General features: G+C 38.7%; 1 protein-coding gene across 2 annotated transcripts; it reads left to right on the forward strand.

The window, feature by feature from the left end:
• Positions 1–3,012: 3,012 nt before the first annotated feature.
• Positions 3,013–18,781, forward strand: pxdc1b (PX domain containing 1b). 2 transcript variants are annotated; one of them, XM_028569465.1, is made up of 6 exons: positions 3,013–3,164; positions 5,713–6,035; positions 14,381–14,472; positions 14,634–14,751; positions 14,845–14,956; positions 16,601–18,781. In XM_028569465.1, exons 2-6 carry the CDS (start codon positions 5,780–5,782, stop codon positions 16,722–16,724), a joined length of 702 nt encoding a protein of 233 aa, XP_028425266.1. In that variant the 5' UTR covers positions 3,013–3,164; positions 5,713–5,779; the 3' UTR covers positions 16,725–18,781. The 2 variants fall into 2 exon arrangements, with proteins under 2 accessions (XP_028425266.1, XP_028425267.1); XM_028569466.1 differs by lacking the exon at positions 3,013–3,164 and adding an exon at positions 3,442–3,498.
• Positions 18,782–19,164: the final 383 nt, after the last annotated feature.

Consider the following 19,164-nt stretch of genomic DNA (forward strand, 5'->3'; position numbering starts at 1 on the left):
TTATGTTTCTCTTCCTTTCTAAAGAGTTTTGCTTTGTGAGCCTCTGATGTTTGATTTTCTGAAAGAACAGGGGCTGGCATAGGATTTACGAGGGCAAAAAAGCAGGTTTGGAAGTACGACCAAAGCACATGGCCTTGCCAGAGGTTGAAATTTATGTTTGCTTCAAGGGAAGGGACGAGGAAAGGAGGTTTACATTGTCATGGCTTGTTGTCAGCAACTGGAGCAGAGTGACTTTGAAACTGGCGATCAGTTCTCTCTTGTCATCACAGGTGATTTTAAAGGTGCTCTAAGTGATGTGATGTGTTTTTTAGGCTACAACTTTTTTTGTCACATACAGCAAACATCTCCTCACTATCCGCTAGCTGCCTGTTCCCTGAACACACTGGGAAATAAATGCGGTGAGGAGATGTTTGCTGTATGTGACAAAAAATGTCGTAGCCTAAAAAACGCATCACATCACTTAGAGCACCTTTAATGTGGAAATCTACAGAAGTTCTTTTATTTTGGCGCAGGCCAGACTGGACCATCATTTGGAGCTTGATTGGAGACATCTGTGTTACACCATCACTGCAGCTCTAGGGTGTTGCAGTGGGGAGTTTAGTAATTGAAGGAGTGTCAAATTAGTAAACAGGAGCTGAAGAAGCCTCCATTGCCATTATCTCACCTGCTGCAAAAAATGGGTGTAGAATTGTACTAGGGTGATAAGCAAGGCCCCAAATGTCAGCCTTTAACTATGTTGTGGGTTCACCACCTACAGTAGGGTTAGAAGGTAAACAGCCACCATAAGCTGCACCATAGACCTCAGTGCATGTGCTACTGCAGGGTTTTTATGTTCAGAAACAGATTGTCAGACTTGAATAAATAGCTTTGCTTTCAATGTTTGTTCTCATTAACTTTGTTTAGAAATCAATACACATTCATAAATAGCTGCATCTTCCAGTGGATTTCTTTTTTTAATCTTTTTTTTTGTTTTACCTTTGCATCAAGCCCGGCTAGCTGTTTCCCCCAGTTTTCAGTCTTTATGCTAACCAAGCTAAGCTAACTGTGTCCTGGCTCCAGGTTCACATTTAATGGACAGATGTGAGTGTGGTATCAATCTTTCGTCAAACTCTCGGCAAGAAAGCAAACCTGCATATTTTCTGAAACGTAAAGCTTTTCCTTTAAGTCTTAAAGGTCCAGTGTGTAACGTGTTTAGTTGTTCATTATCAAAATCTGTGTTGCCCATTCACAAACTTGTCCTTTTTCATGAATATTTACCACCACCATCAAGTCCAAGTATTCCTATTGGCTTGAAATTTTAAATTTGCGTTTGCATGAACTGGGGTAGACGCTCCATATTCATGCGCCATCTTGAAATACGTTAGCCGGTAAGGTACATACAGGACATACTGCTCCGCCTTTCGCGTTTTCGCTGTCACATGATAAACTCACAGGTGCTGCTAATGGGTATCGTAGCTTCCCAGCCCCGGCAAGTTTGAAGAAGGAAACATGGAGGACCACACGTATTCAAGATCCAAATTTCAGGAACAGGAGTCTTCTTCTTCGCCCAGAAAAAGAAAAAGGATATTGAAAAGAGCAAGAGACCAGCTTTTTGAAACCTGAAGGCTACCGTAGCTGTAATATGTACTTTGAACTGCATGAGAGAGTTGATTGCGATATATGATCTCAACACTAGATGGGAGAAATTACTACACATTGGACCTTTAAATGTTGCAAGGTCTCAAATGTTAACTAACTGTAAGTAAATGTAAACTCTACATTAAAATCCTTAACTCTTGTTCCATCACACCTAGCCCTGCAAATATATGTCTATACAATTCTTAATTCTGATTTAATCCTTACACTAACTTGAGACAAATTCAAATTATTACTTTAAATCTGAACCCAGTTGCTATACTCCTAAATGAGTCCACTAAAAAAAATAAAAAAATCTTTTTATCACACAAACAAACTGTCCTCTAGCTGGTGACACATCGGTCTCTTGTGAAACAAAACAACCCTCAAAAATTCCTCTTGCTCTTAGATTTGGCCTCAGCTCTGCTATAATGACAAATGTGTTTAGAATTCTGCGCCAGAAGGATGAGTGTGCACAAATCTATTTTTCCATTTAAAGTTTACTCTTTCAGAGGAATTATACTGGAATGAGGTATTGAGTCAGAATGTGCTGACTCTGAATGTGGCCAAACCACAGATTGAACCCCGGTTTAACAGACAGATCCTATTATTACAGAGGAGGGGGTTTCAGATCATTCTGAGGCGGTTTCTCTGTGTAATACAATCGTTCTCTAATCATTCGTGCTTAAAATGGAATGTGCAGCATACATCTCCATACTTGAAAAAAATCTAACTATAGTGTCAGTAAAAAAAAGTGATTTCACAGTATGTGGAATTGTTTTTCTAACACATTCAAGTTTTGGATGGTCTGCCTGTAGGTTGGTCCACCACTTTGGTCCATACTAAAATATCTCGACAGCTACAGGATGGATTGCTTTAAATACAGACACTCGTGGTCCCCAGAGGATGAATCCTACTTGATCATCTTACTTTTCAGATTTTCACCATGAGGTTGACATTTGTTATTATTTAGTGAAACATCTTAATAACTGTTAGATGGTTTGCCATGTAATATGGTAAAGGGGATTCATGTCGCCCAGAGGATGATGCCGAATATCTTTGTGGTCGCCCCAACTCTCCATCTAGCTCCATCATCAGGTCAAATAGCTTTAGATTTTGACCAAATACCTGCAAAACTATTGACCAAAAAAAACAGATATTTGTAAATAATTTGTGTTTTGTGCTAATAACCTTTTAGTCAATGTTGCGCAGGCAAAGCAAAACTGATCATACAAGGACAAAACCAAGAGTGAACTGAAAACCAGGCAGGGATGAAGTGCAGGTAGAGAGATGGGCTCAGGTGAGGGGAATGAGGTGATTAGGCAGGGAAACAGGCTGGGAGCTGATTGGCTGGGGGAAAACTCTAGGAGCAGGGACAGACTAACCAGGCTGATTCAAAGCAGGGGTGTAGATGGGCAAAAGCAGCACAGGAACACCAGAGGAAAAACACAGCAAACAGAAAAACCAAAAACAGTCCAGTCTTCACAAAAAGGTCTGAGGGTATCTGGGCCCAGAGCCAGACTGTGACATAAACTAAGAATTTGACCATGGTAAACATCAAACCTGCTTAACATCAGCATGTTAATATTGTCATTGCAAGTATATAACCATGCAGATGTTAGTATTTTGCTAACAGAGCTGTTAGCTTGGCCATAGACTCGCTTGTTTTACTTTACCTTAGTTTGACTTTAAAACCTGTAACCATGGGGTAGCACAAAATTCTGGGCCCTGTAGAAAGGCATTTTCTATGGGCCCCTCCCCGCACCCACAGCTATTTATTCTTGCATGAGGGCCTTGGGTAGTCAGTCCCCCCCCCAGCAAAATCTCTACCTCACGATGGCTAGGCCTTTGGACCAGCAAAGACCAGCCAATAGCAGACAGACAGTTAAGTTTTGGGTTTGGTTACTTTTCAGGGTGATTCAGCTCTTTCTCTGTAGGTTTGTATAAAACTGCATCTTACACCTCGACCACAATGACAATTCAACAACAGCTACTTCATTATTACAGTGTGTCACAGTCATTTTCTCCCCGCTGCATGATTTCCGCTTATTGTAATGATACAGGTTGGTGCAGACAACAATAACAGAAGGAGCAGTAAGTCATATGATTCTGTTCTGCAAACAAACATTGACATCATATTATTTTCAATATTCAATACATTCAATAACGCAACTGCCACAAAATAGTTTAAATGTGTAAATGTCATTAATTCAACTACTACAAAATGATTGTATGTTTAGTAAAAGTTATGTTACTTCTGACATTTTTCTCATAAAGCCAGATTTAGGTAAATTAATACACAATGTATCTCTTTTTTTTTAATTACCAGTCAACAGTATAAGAAAATGTACGTTCAAACATGATGCTTATTAGGAAATTATTATGATCACTGACTACAAATCTGGTTTTCATTTTCCAAGGAGTGAGTATGTCAAAGACACAGTTCCACTATAATACGTATAAAAAAAAAAAACACTTTCAGTAAGTGGTTTACATTTCCTAGAGAACTTGTCATTTAAACAATAACACAGAAAATGACAGGGAAATAACCTTTTATCTGTGGTTTACAATGTGGAATTTCCAGAGAAGCAGGAATTCCTCTCTGAGAGTAGATTTAAAGAATATTTCCTATATTTATTTATATATTTCCCCATTTCAGCAACATTTTTTAAAATGCAGACCGTTTGACAGCTTTACCACCCAATATGTCTCCTCGCTACGACACAGAACTGAGAAGCTGAATATGAAACTGTCACATGTGAAGGAGAGACCTCTTTGGACAATTTAAATGGGGCAAATTGAAACTGTATTTTCCTGACTGGCTGCATGGCCTTGTTCTGAGTCCTTAACATTTGCAATGGCGAGACTGAAACACTCACAAAGGAGCGATTGGGGCATGAATGCAGACTTTTGCAGCGACCACTCGCTCTGTCTCATAAAATCTAATGTGCACATTACAGCGGAACAGCTCTCTCTGATCTCAACAGTGCAATATTCAGTTTTCAGCACAGATTTAGGTGCTTTTATGTGTCCAGTAAAGTAAAGAGTTTCCCAGCTTGCTTTTTCCTTGCAATTAACATGCTTCCTGTGCTGTATTGTTATAAATTGCTTTTACCAGAACTGTTTGCAGACAGTAGTTAATTACAGCTCAATCGTCATTACTTGACTGGCCACGACTTCCTGTAAAGCTCTTTAGCATTAGTGTGCCGCTCAATCGAGCAATGCAGAAAATATCTGTTCCTTTTTTGGTCACACTGACTGACAGGAGACAAATAATAGGCTACGGTGCAGTTTTGTTGTTGTTGCTGTGGCTGAATATTGGCTAAAATACTGGTATTTTTCTAAGACATGAGTTATGTGAGGTCAGAAATGGGGAATGTAGTATAGAAAATTGTAATGCTCCATAGCTGGTACAAGATATTTGAGTGGTTGGACTTTGTGGTTTTTACCAAACATCTTATTTTAAGATTAAGTGTACTGATTTGAGAAAAGAATTGGCAAATGGCATCAAATCCAGGGGTAATGAAAGCTGTCTGAATAAAGAAAAAAAGAGCAAAATAAGCAACTGGTCCTCTAAACAAAGGAGATGGACAGTTTTGTCTTTGCAGCCCCTTGGATTCTTTGTATAATAATACCCTGTTGTCAAGGAGGGAGGGAGGAAGGAAGGAGGGAGGAAGGAGAGGGGAGGAAACTGTGCTGAAAGAAAAGCTTATCCAGACTGTGAAGTGACATGCTCTGGATTTAGGAAACTAAACGGCAGACATGGAGCAGGGAGCAGGACTTTATACTTTGAGAGATCTTTGGACTTTGGAGATCTTGATTTGATCTGTTCGACGTTTTGCCGAGGATGACATAAAAATAAATGTCGATTGACAAATCAATTGTGCGGGGGCGGTATCTCTGACTCTAAAGTCTATTTTTTTTTCCTCAGATCATGCCACGTTTGAGTTCACGCCTGTGACGGGCTGAGCAAAACATCATCTTCCTCCTCCTGCGTAACACACAGCTGCTGTCAGACAGCTCAGACCGAAAAGTTACTCAAGTTGTCTCTTATTTTACAGATTTCATTTTTTTTTTTATTTATTTTTTTTATCTCAGCATCGACTCCTCAGACCCTGCTGTCCGCCGCCGGCCCGCCCCAGCATGCTGGACTGACGTCTGAGGAATGGCATCGGCTGTGTTTGAAGGCACGTCGCTGGTCAACATGTTTGTCCGGGACTGCTGGGTCAACGGGATCCGGAGACTCATCATCAGCCAGCGGGGAGAGGAAGAGGACTTCTTCGAGATACGGACAGAGTGGTCTGACAGGAACATTTTATACTTGCATCGGAGTTATTCCGATCTGGGGCGGCTATTTAAAAGACTGGTGGAGTCATTTCCTGAGGACAGAAGAGAGCTCTCCAAGTCTCCACTGCTAGAAGGTTTGTCTGAAGGGAATGTGACAGTTATATGACAGGAAGTGATGGTAGAGCAGTAAATAGCCTACAGTAAGAAAGTATCACAAATGATATAACTATTAGCCAAATATAGCCTACATGTTTTAGGGTTTCATTTCAGGGGCGTAGCAAGTTATGGGCCCAAATGCGCAGGAGGTGGCAGGGGCCCCCCTTAACTTTCTCTGCATTTGCACTACTAGCCTATATTTGATAGGGCTGCAACTAACCATTGAGAAGCAAGAACTAGAAAATATTATCTACTAGATATTCTATTAATATAATATCATTAAGCTACAGATATTTCTTTTATGACTTGTTGGGAAGGTAGGTTTTGCATCTTTGGCTCTACCAGACCAGGAAAATGTAGAAGCAAAGTTTTCCTCCCCAGAAGTGGAGGGAATTTTTTTCTTTTCATTTTTTGTGGATTACAGTCAGACCCTGTTACCTAACAAACTGTGTGAAATACAGTATAACTATAATACATTTTCTAAATGTATGATTGAGAACCATATGGGCATTCATTTCCAGGCATCTCAGCTTTGGATAGATTGAACTTTTAGACATCACTTCAATATAGGGCTTAACTAACTAAGATGACATGATTTTATATTTTTGGGCAGCAAAATAAAAGCAGTAAAAACACACGCAACATAATCAATGAGGGTTTAAAGCTTATCTGAACCAAACTGCCTCATGCTTTCGTTTGGACCGGTTAATATTTAACTAAATCCACTTTGGGGAGTCACATTAGCAGACATATCACATAACCTGGAGACAAAAAGACCAACATGCTGACAGCATGTTTCTAATCCTGGTCAATATTTAGGAGCTAAAAGGCTGTGTGGTCTATAAGGTCTGCTTTCTCTTCTTTGTGGCCTGAAAGTTGGATTGCCCATGGGAGAATTCAAAAAAATACCAACACTAAAGTGGACATTTGCTCTCTGCATCTGATACATCATGGCTTTTTAGGATGAATGGATACTGGGATGTTTGAGCAGCTATTTTTTGTAGCTCACGAACCACCCTGGTTGTGAGGTGACAGTTTCGGTGCTGTGCCAGCGTCGGGCTAAAATCAGAATCAGGTTTATTGCCAAGTAGGTAAGGAATTTGGCCTGGTATTTGGTGCATACGATAAACATGTTAAGAGGACATAAACAAGAAAAGCAAAGTACTGCAAAAGTCAAGAAATATAAATATAGAATTATTACAATAGAAATATGAAAAAAACGACATAAAAGTAGAATATAACTGTTTTAAAATGAGAGAGCTGTACAGTTTTGTGCAGGATGTACAAAAGATATCTATCAGTGGATGTGCAGTGGTTCACATTAGATTAAATAGAAAGAAATTAGAGAAATGTCATTTAACACAGGATCACAGTTCAGTAACACATCATTCTGCACTATGCTTTACTCAGACATATCTAGACTACATTAAAACAATAAATAAATAAAACATATAAAACGTGTTTCCAAATTCAGTGATTTAGATTTATTTTTGGATGGATTACATTTTTATGTGTGCCACAAATTTTCTTCAACATTTTGGAGACATATTTTTCACATAGCCTATCTTTCACAGAACAAATTAGTTTTTTAGGTTAAGATGCCTGATTCCAGCAAATTACAGCAAAGTTTCAGACAGGGCTTTGTAGAGGGCAGTCTTTTGCCATATGTAGCTATATGGTAGCTATATGAGGTAGCTATATGGACCTCAGGGCTTGGATCTTTGACACTGTGGTGCTGTGGCACTTCCAACAGGTTTGGCAGAGCTCCCAACTGGTTTTCTTGTTTCTTGGCACTTCCCTTTTGTCTCTACCCACTGAGCCTATACAAATGTTTTGGAAACATCCCTTTAGTGGTGACTGGAAAGCTTTGCTTCCTGCCCGTGCACTGAAATAGCTGACAAGCTTGTTGACAGCTCTCTGCTCTGCTGCTGCCAGTGCAGTCTGCAGTGCATTTTGGGAAGAGACATTTTGGATCTCATGACTCACTTTTTGCTTCTTCTTTTAATGTATGTCACTTGTCTGATTACAGCTTTAAAGCGTAATGCTCGCCAAAATACAACCTAGGGTCTTCTTGTGAATGTACCCGAGTCAAACTTTTGTTTAAAAGCATAATTAGGACGGAAACGCCACTTTTACGCACTACTATAGAGCTGGGCGATAGGGCGAGAATCAGATATCACAATATTTTTGACCAAATACCTCAATATCAATATTGTGGCGATATTGTAGGGTTCACAATTGGTGCTTTCACAAAATATGCACACAATGAGATTTTTGATAAATAATCATCAGTTATGTTGATATAATAAATATGTGGGTAAGTTTTAGGAGCTTTCCATCTTTACTCTCCTCGTCGCATTTGGAGATCGACTATTTTTGACTGGCAAGATGGCGGGGACCGGAAAAACCAACCGTTGTTCAAAACCTTTCTTTTTAGTAAACTGTGTACACAAATAATGTTCTCAACGCTTTCGTTAAAGTGTAGAGCCCCTGGTAATACATCGAGCAAAGTTTCATGTTGTGTCGAGCCTTCTTAGGGTTTTAAAAATGTTGATTTTGATGCTATCGTAAAAGTGCCCCTAGCTCTCCCATTCAAGAGGCCATTTGACCGAAAAACGAGAATACGGTAAATCTTAAAAGTGGCGCTTCCGTCCAAATTATGCTTTTAAACGAAAGTTTGACTCAGGTACATTCACAAAAAGACCCTAGGTTTCATTTTGGCGAGAGTTACGCTTTAAGATAAATGGAGCTGTGATATCAGCACTGAAGGAGACATCAGTGTTAACTTTAGTGACTTAAGCGAGTTTGACAATTACATGGATGGATAGCAAGCCACAGGGTTAATAACATTCCCCTAATGGCCTTTTTTTTAATTCCTAACTCCGTTCAATATTTCATTAGCATCCCCTCTAACTGCCACTCAGATTGAAAGTCCCCGTGGAAAAAAACATTGCTTTGGCCTTTCGCAATCCACTTTGCTCCAGTTTCTGTCTCTGCCCATGTTTTCCTGTTTCTTTGCTGCGTCTAAGCAACAAGGAAGGCGTGCAGAGCTTTCAGACTGATGTCATGATGTGAAAGCGAGACGAGTGGACCTCCCATATTTAGTCCCTCTGGTCTGCGAAGGCCTCTTAACACTTACAGTACCTTACATGTGACCCCAGAGTGAACAGAGACAGGAAGGGATTGCTCACATTCCTTGGGAGACAGATTCCACCGGCTGTGTCCAAAATCCCTCCCTCTTACACTTTATCCATTCTCCTTACATAAGAAATACTCCATAGTGTATTCTTGGACACTATTCTTGGTTATCATGGTGCTAATTTACACATCTCTTAAAGGAGGTGCACTGGATCATGTTTTTTTTGTAGTGTAAACATTCTGGACACTATCATTTTCCTTCCTTGTTGACAGAATTATAGAATAGATGCATTACATTTAAAGAATGTACAACTTTAATGGTTTTATATTATGGCCACTGAAAATTCTCATTTCTTTTTGTCTGACAGGTGTCTGTGTGCTTTTGTAGATTATTGTAGTGCCAGGATTAAAGGTATGGATTGACATTTTGGGAAAAAACATATGCGCTCTCTTGTTGAAAGTTAAATGAGAAAATCGATAACAGTCTCATATCTGTCCATAAAATGAAGCTACAGCCAGCAGCTATTTTATTGCCATTACTCAGGACAGTTGTTGGGATGTGGTCATTGTAAAATAGCATTAATTTTTAGCCTATATTTTACAGTGCTGCAACTAGCCATTGAGAGGCAAGAATTAGAAAATATTTGACATGTTTGCTTGATAAATGACTCAAATATAAAAATAAATGTTGCAACACATTTTCACTGTTAGAATATGGAAACTTAAAAAAAGTTAAATAAAGGTCATTAGGTAAATATAGTGCACTAGGTAGCGATTTTGGACACACTGCAACATAAAATACTGGTAGTTGTACACACGGGATATTAAATGAGTGTAACATAGCCTGGCCTTTTCATGGACATGGATGTTCACTAAGGTTTGATGTCCTCTGCTCGTTGACTCAGACATCCAGAAATAACACGTTGACCAATCTGCGGAGAGTTAGCGGTTAGATGATAGAGCGTTGGGCTGCTGACATGTGCTTATCAGATCCATGTAGAAGATAGCTGTGAAATAGCTGGTGCTTACAGCATCTGATGACCGTTTAGATAATGTGTTTGATGATGACTCGGACGCAGTCCAGTTCCTGTTGCATCTACTTCTACTGTATTATTTCAGCTAATGGACGAAGTGGCTTGTCAGCACGGCATGCCGTCACAGAACTAACAGATGGGCCACTTTAGTGTGCAATTAAATCAAAGAGGAGGCGGTGCATACACTGAAATGTCATATGGTATCACTGTAGTACAAACTTGTTGCACTAGGTAGATAAAAGTTGATCTTCCATAGGAGATAATTAAGAGTGAAGGCCATGAAGAAACAACCAAATTAGACTTACTGGGGGCTGAATAAATAATCTCAGAAAGAAGACCACTGTAGCCAGGAAGCCCATGCAGGAAATGGACTCGTTGGAGGAAAAACACTTAGGGACCCTGGTAGGAAAATAAAACATAGCTGTGTTTTCGTGTCAGTGTCTTTTGAAGACATTTTCCAGAAGACAGCCATTTAATTGTCACAAACATAGCAAATCTGAGATGAAATATACATAAATTAATATTTTATAGTTTTTGGAGATGAAACTCACTGTGCAGTTTTTTTTTTTTTGCCTGTCTGTTTGGTATTTTGGTGATTTGCCTCGAGTCCCAGTGGGAGGAGAGCTGCAGTAGGAGGGGTGTCCCATTCAGTGGAGCACTGCAATTGCGGTGTCAAGGTTGATGCCATTTTGTGCTGCCCTCATGCTCGTACCAAATCTGCACTGCCCAGGAGTTTTGTGCCTTTATTTACTTTAGTTGTCACACATGGACCGCTCCAAAATAGCCCACATCCCTTTTATTTACTGTTTTACCTTCATTATAGATTCTTAGAACCAAAGTCCAGCTGCACAGAATAAGGTTTTATTATGATTATGGTAGTCACGCTTTATGAATGAATGATTCTAACCAGCATCTGTTATCCACAACAGCTTGCTTATTGTATATGGAAGCCTTTCAGCTGATTAACATCTTGTATATCCTTCTGATGGCTGCAGGTATGTGTTGAATCTTCGGTCTCTAATTAGAGAGGCACACATTGTCAAATTGTAGCTTCACACACCAGATCCGCTGTGGTTGCCACCACATTTAAATATTGCGCAACCAACACAGAGTTGTTGCAAAAATAACCACACATATTTCTCTTTTGCACATCAAGCAAGCCTTTTATACCTTAGTATTCCACGCAGTCTGTAAAAAATCCCTTCATCAACAAAACACTAGACCTCATTCCTAATTTTAATTTTATTTGAATGCATTACAGAGGAATTTATGAACTCAAATGTGGCTTTTATATATATATATATATATATATATATATATATATATATATATATATATATATATATATATATATATACATACATACATACATACATACATACATACATACATACATACATACATACATACATACACACACACACACATTTTGATTCAAAATAAAGATGCATCCTTACACAAAACATGGCGAACTCTCAGTATGTCCACAAATATTTATTAAAAAGAGATATAATGTGCTAATGGCAGCATATTTGGGATGCAAAATATTTAGTGAGTCCCAGACAAATGTCCTCTCGGGACAAGCTCCTCTGGACTTTCCACTCTATGAACAAACCGTCAGTATGTTATGGTGGAGAAAACAGCTTTTTAAAGGGATCAGAGGACTTGTGATGATTGTTACCAGTCCCTAACACACCCTCTGATAACGCATGATAATACGTTCTTCCTAATCCCACCCTGTTCCATGTGCACCCTGGGTGGGCTGTGTGCCTGCACCTAATAATAAATAATGTGCACTTCATAACATCAGCGCCCTACATGGCAGGACATAAACTTAACTAATGTGTTTGCAAGGATAACAGCTAACAGGACTGGGTGTAGTTTAAAGTCTCTGTGGTGAAGTTATCATCACAGGTTTGTTTCCGGTTAAGATGTTAATTGCTGTTAATTCTCTGAAAAACAACCTTTTCACAAAATGGCATCCACTGTAACGAACAACAATAAATGTAAGGGTTTCCAATATTCTGGGCTGGAATTGTCTTCTTTTCTGCTAACCTAGAGGTTGTTTTCTGACTACAGCTACATGAAAACACCCAACTTTCAACATGCAGTCTGTCCAACTGACTTCATTTAACAACGCATAAACATCTTAGAGTTTCTCCCAGCATTGATGGACCACACTGTGACACATGCTTTCTTTATGTTTATGATATTAAATATAGTCTCTAAACTTTCGAAAGCTACTTTAACTGTCTAAAAACGTTACTCACAGCTGTTTGGATATGACAAAACAACTAAATAAATCAGTATAAGCCCTAAACACTAGAAGAGACCGATTATCGGCCCGTTTTTTTTAGCAGTTTTATTTGCCTGATAGCCAATAAAGTTATGGTAATTTAATAAAAAAGTGCGCTACTTTGGCTCCACCACAGCTCTGTGTCTGTCCCTCTGCTTCGGTTTCACTCACCACTGAGTCTGACTTAAAGGTGCAGTAGGTAAAACTTATAAAACTAACTTTCTGTCATATTTTCTGAAACTGACCCTATGTTTCAGTAGAACTACATGAAGCAGGTAATACAAAAAAAAATGTCAAGTGTCAATCACTGCTCATGCACACGCATTCATTCTCCCTTGTGGGGGGGGGGCTTAGGAGACCGTTTTGGGCTTTAGCAGAAAGGGGGGAGGGACTGAGAAGTTGTTGATATTAAAATGTTTTGGCTAAGGATGTTCGCAGTCCTACCTACAGCACCTTTAATGTCCCACCCACAACATTATCTGACTATCTTTTACTGGGTATTATGTTCAAAGTTTCTAATTTATCAAATAATAGCTTAAAGCATTTAAACAAGTTGTGTTGGAGTTTGTAACATTTCAAACTCTGAATTTTGACTTAAAGATTTTCATTTTCACTGTAAATGCGTATCGGCTCGAAATATCAGTTATTGGATTTATTAACTACTAATAATCTGTATCGGTATCGGCCTTGAAAAACCAGCATCGGTCAATCCCTACTAAACATGTAAGATATGTCACATTTACAGAGAAAACGGGTCTTAAAGAGACCAAAGGCAGTATGAGGTTCAGGCTGGGTGGGAGTCTCACTTGGTTCCTAGTGGTGATTTAACTGCCCTATCACTCTTCACAGCCCCCTGGGTATGATGTCATCACTGCTGGCCATTATAAATGGATGAGACTGTGACTGTGCACAGTGTTGCTGTAGGCTCTCTTACTCAGTACTTCCATGTAACAGTAACCGCTGTGTGACTGCGTTTTGTCTGCAGCACTTACATGAGACAGAGACTCATCACTGTGGCTGCAGTCTTCCATCATTATTCTCACCACATCCCTTTGTCAGCATGGCAGTAAATGTGTCGCTGACTGCTTGTTCACATGGGCGGCAGCCTTGTGTTTCTCAAAGTGCTGATTTTACACTCCCACTACTTCTTAAATTAGTAGTGTAGTGTTATGCACGGTTAAGATGTTATTGTGTAGCTTTTCTCTCTACACCTGTTAGTACTTTCCTCCGTTATTACTGCTATCGTACAAATGTTTGCAATTACACTGGCAGTGTTCACAGCATCACATTGTATTCTTGTTCTAAAGATAAAAAAAAAAAGTCTATTTTTTCCATAATCCTACTTTGGGTAAATAACAGGGAGCATTGTTAATTAAAAGGTTAATGTAACCTTTTTTCAAGACTAGGGATACATTCAGACCTGTCTGGCTTTTTGTGGCCTGAAAAGATAACAGTCTGGTGGCAGCAAAGGTCAAAGCAGCTGCTCTTTCTCTATCCCACAGGCTCAGAAATAGTTGCACTAAACATTTTAAAATTTGGGACAGTTTTTGGAGATCAGACTCTTTAGTTTAGAGTTGTCTATATATTTTAAGATATTTTTTACGTTATGCATTTTGCTGTATTTCTTGATGCTGTTGTATTGGATTGGATTGGGGGTTTGGAAAGAAGAAAAAAAAAACATACAGTTGAAACATACACTCTGGATGTATAAGCTTCACAAAGATAGGATTATTTGCAAAACCGTTGTGTTGAATTATATTAGATTCCAAAAAGGGGATCTAATAACTAACTGTTTATAAAAAAAATCCTCATGCTAGAGCTGATGATTTCAGATGTTCACATTTATTTGTTTCAGGGCTGGTAAAAATCAAAGAGGCAAACGACATTGAGGAGAAATTAAATGAGGTGGAAAGACTACTGAAGAATGCCATCAACATGCCGTGCAAGGTAGGTACCTCAACTATAACCCTTTGAATATATCAGTACTTTATTAGCATGTTCACTGTACATTAGAAGATTTTCATAATAACTCATACTTGAGGGTAAAAGGTAGATGTTTGGAAACGTACAACTATGTAGACTAGATGACTAAAGACCTGGCTCCACAGTATTCCAGGTCAGAGGTGATGTTGACTTTCTTTGAGCGATCACCGCTGGACCAGGTGCTGAGGAATGACAAAGTCCACCGAATCCAGCCGTGCTTTCAGAGTCCAATCAAGATATCAGGTATATATCTAGTGTTGTTTTGTAACACAAATGGAGCCACCGTTGACATCCCTAACGTCATGACGACTAAACCGGCACTCTATACCTTTTTAGAAATCATGCGGTCAAATGGATTCTGTCTGGCCAATACAGAAACCATCGTATTTGATCACAGTCTCCCGGAAGAAAAGGAGAGACCCTCATCCACCGACTCTGTGGAAGATACGTAAGTATTAAGACCACATATTTCTTCTTTAAAAAAAAAAATGTTTATACTTTATTGCAATGTTCTTTCACCCTCTTCCAGACAATCGTTAACACTTCTGAGTCCATTGCACATTTCCTTTTTTTTTATGCATGTACAAGGAAATTCATAGCTAATAAATAATAACTGCAAAAAGCCAAAACAAAACCGGAACAAAAAAATAATAACAAAAATAAAATGGACACAACCAGTAAAGAGAATAAAATAATATAAAAGTGTGTGTGTGTGTGTGTGTGTGTGTGTGTGTGTGTGTGTGTGTGTGTGTGTGTGTGTGTGTGTGTGTGTGTGTGTGTGTGTGATGCTTACGGTAAATTAACTGCACCATTACATCATATGACTATATTCTAGATGTCTTTCCTTAAACCTCAGCCTGACATACAATTTAAAATAAAGTTTTAAAGGAGGCGGGGGTTACGTTATTACAAGTCTTTTTATTGAGATTTTTTATTTTACAGATTTGGGGTAGATCTTATTCCATTTGTATGTTTAATCTCTGATTGTAAAGGTTCATTCTTCCATGTCTAAAGTTTGCTTTATTATTGAGCATTTGTTTTTTTCATAGATTAGATTACATAGGTTAGATTGGTTCCAAAGATTTTCAAAAAATCATGCCATGAGCCTGATTATAAACCCAGAGGGAGTGAGTAGACCCAGCAGCAAGATGGTTGCAGTTTAACACAAATGACCTGCTTGTTTTCTACAAATATTAGGACTCCCATGTTTTTGGTCTTGAGTGTACAGTAAGTGTTTTGGTGACTGTGGAAGTCTTTGAATGTGACCCAAACCCAGGACACTCTGCCCCCACAGGAAGTGTGTCTGTGCACCCCTTCCTTCCCTGGGTGTGTGTAGCAAAAGAGGAACACATTCCTCTTGGTATTTCTTTTCTTGTACTAGCAAACAAAGTCTTTTATTGGTTATTGTAAACAATTAACACAAGGCCTTAGGGCTAGACACAAAAAACTATTTTTTTCACATACATTTTGAGATTTTTGGCTCTTTTGCTTCCATAACATGTCTTCTTTCAGACTAGTGGAAAGAAAACATCCAAAATACACATTTAGGTGTTTATTTCACTAAACTTAGTGTATTTGCATCATATCTTTTAAAGGCCATTTTCTCAAAATTAGTTTTTTCTCTCATACTCCATATGCCAGAAATCTCCACTTACATACACCAAACTTTCCAGTTTTATTCCTATCTATATTCTTTAGGTTTTTACAGAGGTGTTTGTTCATATATCATTTATAGTTTGATTTATATAAACATTTTATTCCTAGAAACATGAAAATGTATTTTTTTTTATGACTGTCGACAGTATTTTATGCAGTGATAAAAAGAGATATTCAAAATTCCCTGGGTAAAAACGTTTGACTCTAATATGTCAACAAAATAAAACAAGAATTTTAAACCTGGGCTCATTCAATGTTCAGATGTCTGTTCTGGAAATAATTTGCATATTTAGACTTAAAGAAATTGTGTAAGACAAAATACAATTGACTTAATATAAGTTAAATAACTGGGGAAAGTTTCACAGAGATATCTACTGTTCCTATCTTTAGACTATTCCGTCCTTGGGGTAATTGTGTCTTTGATTTATGTTTCCAGGTATGAGGATGGAACAGAGTTTTTGTCAATGGAAGCAGACCTGTGTGATGAGGAAACAGAAGCGTATGTCACCAACCTTTCCTACTACCATCTGGTCCCATTTGAAACTGACATCCTGGAATGACCAACTGATGCCTGTTGATGCACATCTGATGCTGTCATTGAGGAATATGTACTCTTAAATGGAACCTATAGCTATGCAAAGCTGCATATAGCTGCTCCAAGTAAATGCTGCTTATCCTAGCAAACTCTAGAGTTGCTTGTCGCCCATTTTGGAGTGGGGCAGATGCACAGTGCGCACCAAAATATTGGAAGAATGCAACAGCTGCACCACTACTTAGTTTTTGCCACTTTGAGCGACGTCATCACCAGCGTGCCTCATTCAGAGCCTTACTTGAGTGTTTCGAGAAGGAACAGGATGATCTTTATACTGGCTACAGAGGGCCTTCAGGTGTTGTTACACAACCTGTGGCAGCAACAAGGGAGGTTCTTGAGTCATGAGGCAGATGCAAACAGCTGGAGAGGTTTCAAAACATGCAGCTTGACCACTTCAAAAGTATTCATCAAACACATCATTGTCTGTGGTTTGGAGTGTGAGTGCAGCCAGAGAGGGGAGGGCCACACGGCAGCCTACAGTATCGGACCTTTCACTGTTACTTAGAAATGTAGCTGAATCGACCAGCACGCCTTCTTTTTCTCTCTCAATTGTTTTAATGTGTCGTGTTTATCCTCCATCATGGCATTGGCCCAGTTTGCCAGGAGATATGTGAAGCATCTGCAAAGCCTATTGTCTTCTCATTGAAACTGTTCCCTGATGAGTTATCCACAGTGTTACCACTCTGGTGTTTTATTCCTGTAGGAATACAGCAAGCTGTCACAAAGATATGTGTATAATATGTGTTTATGGTGCATTTTCCACCAGCATGTAGGAACCTTTTTTGTTTGTAGAAGACCAGCTTGAAACTTATGGGATGATTCCTGTTTTGTTGCTGTGATATGCAGTTGGTTTTACAAACGCGAAAGAATGGAAGTCAAGGGGCAAATTTTGTCTATCGTCTTCTGGTTTTTAGCATAAAAAAAAAAAAAAGTTGATAGTAAATGAAGCGAGAATAATGACACTTTTATGCTAATTGACTCACTTGGTTTTTGGATTACTGTGGAATTAAAGAATGTAAAAGAAATGTTAAGTGTTCATTTTGTTGCAACTTTCCAGAGTCAGAACTTAATGCTGCCTATTTGGATGTTGGAATTTTCTTTATGAAGTTTTGTCTGAATAATAAAGTACAGTATAATATGTGTTTGTTATATACATAGCTGATAATGTTGCTTATTTTATGTTTATAAACAAATAATTTGATATATCAGAGCGTAGATTGAGTGTTGCCATTATGTGGACAGCTAAATCATCTCACCGCTGTTGTTGCCATGAGATGAGTGATGAAATAGGGCAAAGACAGCTTTGTTTTTTGGGTCAATGGAGGTCATACAGTGTCTGACCCGTTCTGTAAGATGACGTGTGTGGGTTCAGTCAGACACTGACTGTGGGAGTCTGCAGCTCGGCCTGCGATGGGGAAACAAGCCCTCTCTTTATCTTGAGAAGACAAATGACCTTGCTGTACTAAAACTTTCTATAGAAAAAGTTATGTCAAATAATCAAACACTCGATTCAAATTCATGCCTTTTGTATGTTTTCTCAGTTACTTTCACTTCTCGTGGCGCCTTTTGTGAAACCATGGAACTCAGTGAAGCATTACTTTTGTTTTGAATGCAAGTGAAAGGCAAAGAAAGTGTATATTTGTGTAGGGTTGACTGTAAGGAAGTCATCTATATTAATTGTTTTGACAGTTTTGTCAATGCAGAAGTCATTATGGCCTTACAATGTAGGCTAACAGCTTGTGTCCACTTTCCTGCCCCTCCAAATACAAAAGGCAGTCAACCCTCACAAACTTGGCACGCACAGCTTCAACAGGACGATCCTCCGCATGAGTCTATTTAGTAACACAGTCATGATCACCATTCACCCCATGAGAAAGTACAGCTCTTTCTCACGGTGTGAAACTATTTCATGCTTCTTTTTGTTTTTCTCTTTTCACCAAGAATGACGTCTTGAATTGGAGCATATACTTTGGACATAAAGGTTTCAGTTGAAAAAAAGTCAGCGTACATAATCGGAATGATTAATATGACTCAATAGAAATAAACATGAATTTGTTATTTACATTTCCATACCAAGGTCAGATTTTCTGATGTTTATTAAAGGCTGTATGAGTTCATATTTAAAGATCAAATATGTATTTAGACATCTGTCTATCTTAAGACCCTTTGCAGGCTGAGTAATGTATTATAAATATTCTGCCACAGTCTCTCAGATGTTATGACTAAAATGGTACTCATCTGATGTTTTATTAACATATCAATATGCCCATCATGCCAGCCAGAGGGTGTGATGATTCATAGGACAGTGTGACCGATTATATGAAAATAATATTACACAACATTTTTTAACTATTTTGTAAACTCCAGCCACTGTGTGAAGTTAACCATTTTATGCCTTGCAATTTCAT

This window comes from Perca flavescens, chromosome 22, assembly GCF_004354835.1.
Source record: "Perca flavescens isolate YP-PL-M2 chromosome 22, PFLA_1.0, whole genome shotgun sequence".
In the NCBI taxonomy this organism is placed as follows: Eukaryota; Metazoa; Chordata; class Actinopteri; order Perciformes; family Percidae; genus Perca; species Perca flavescens.

Excerpts from the sequence above, each read along its gene's own strand:
- pxdc1b (XM_028569465.1), top strand. The coding sequence starts at position 5,780 with ATGGCATCGGCTGTGTTTGAAGGCACGTCGCTGGTCAACATGTTTGTC. Across the intron at positions 14,473-14,633 it reads CCATCAACATGCCGTGCAAG|TATTCCAGGTCAGAGGTGAT; the intron begins GTAGGTACCTCA and ends CTGGCTCCACAG. Across the intron at positions 14,957-16,600 it reads ACCGACTCTGTGGAAGATAC|GTATGAGGATGGAACAGAGT; the intron begins GTAAGTATTAAG and ends TTATGTTTCCAG.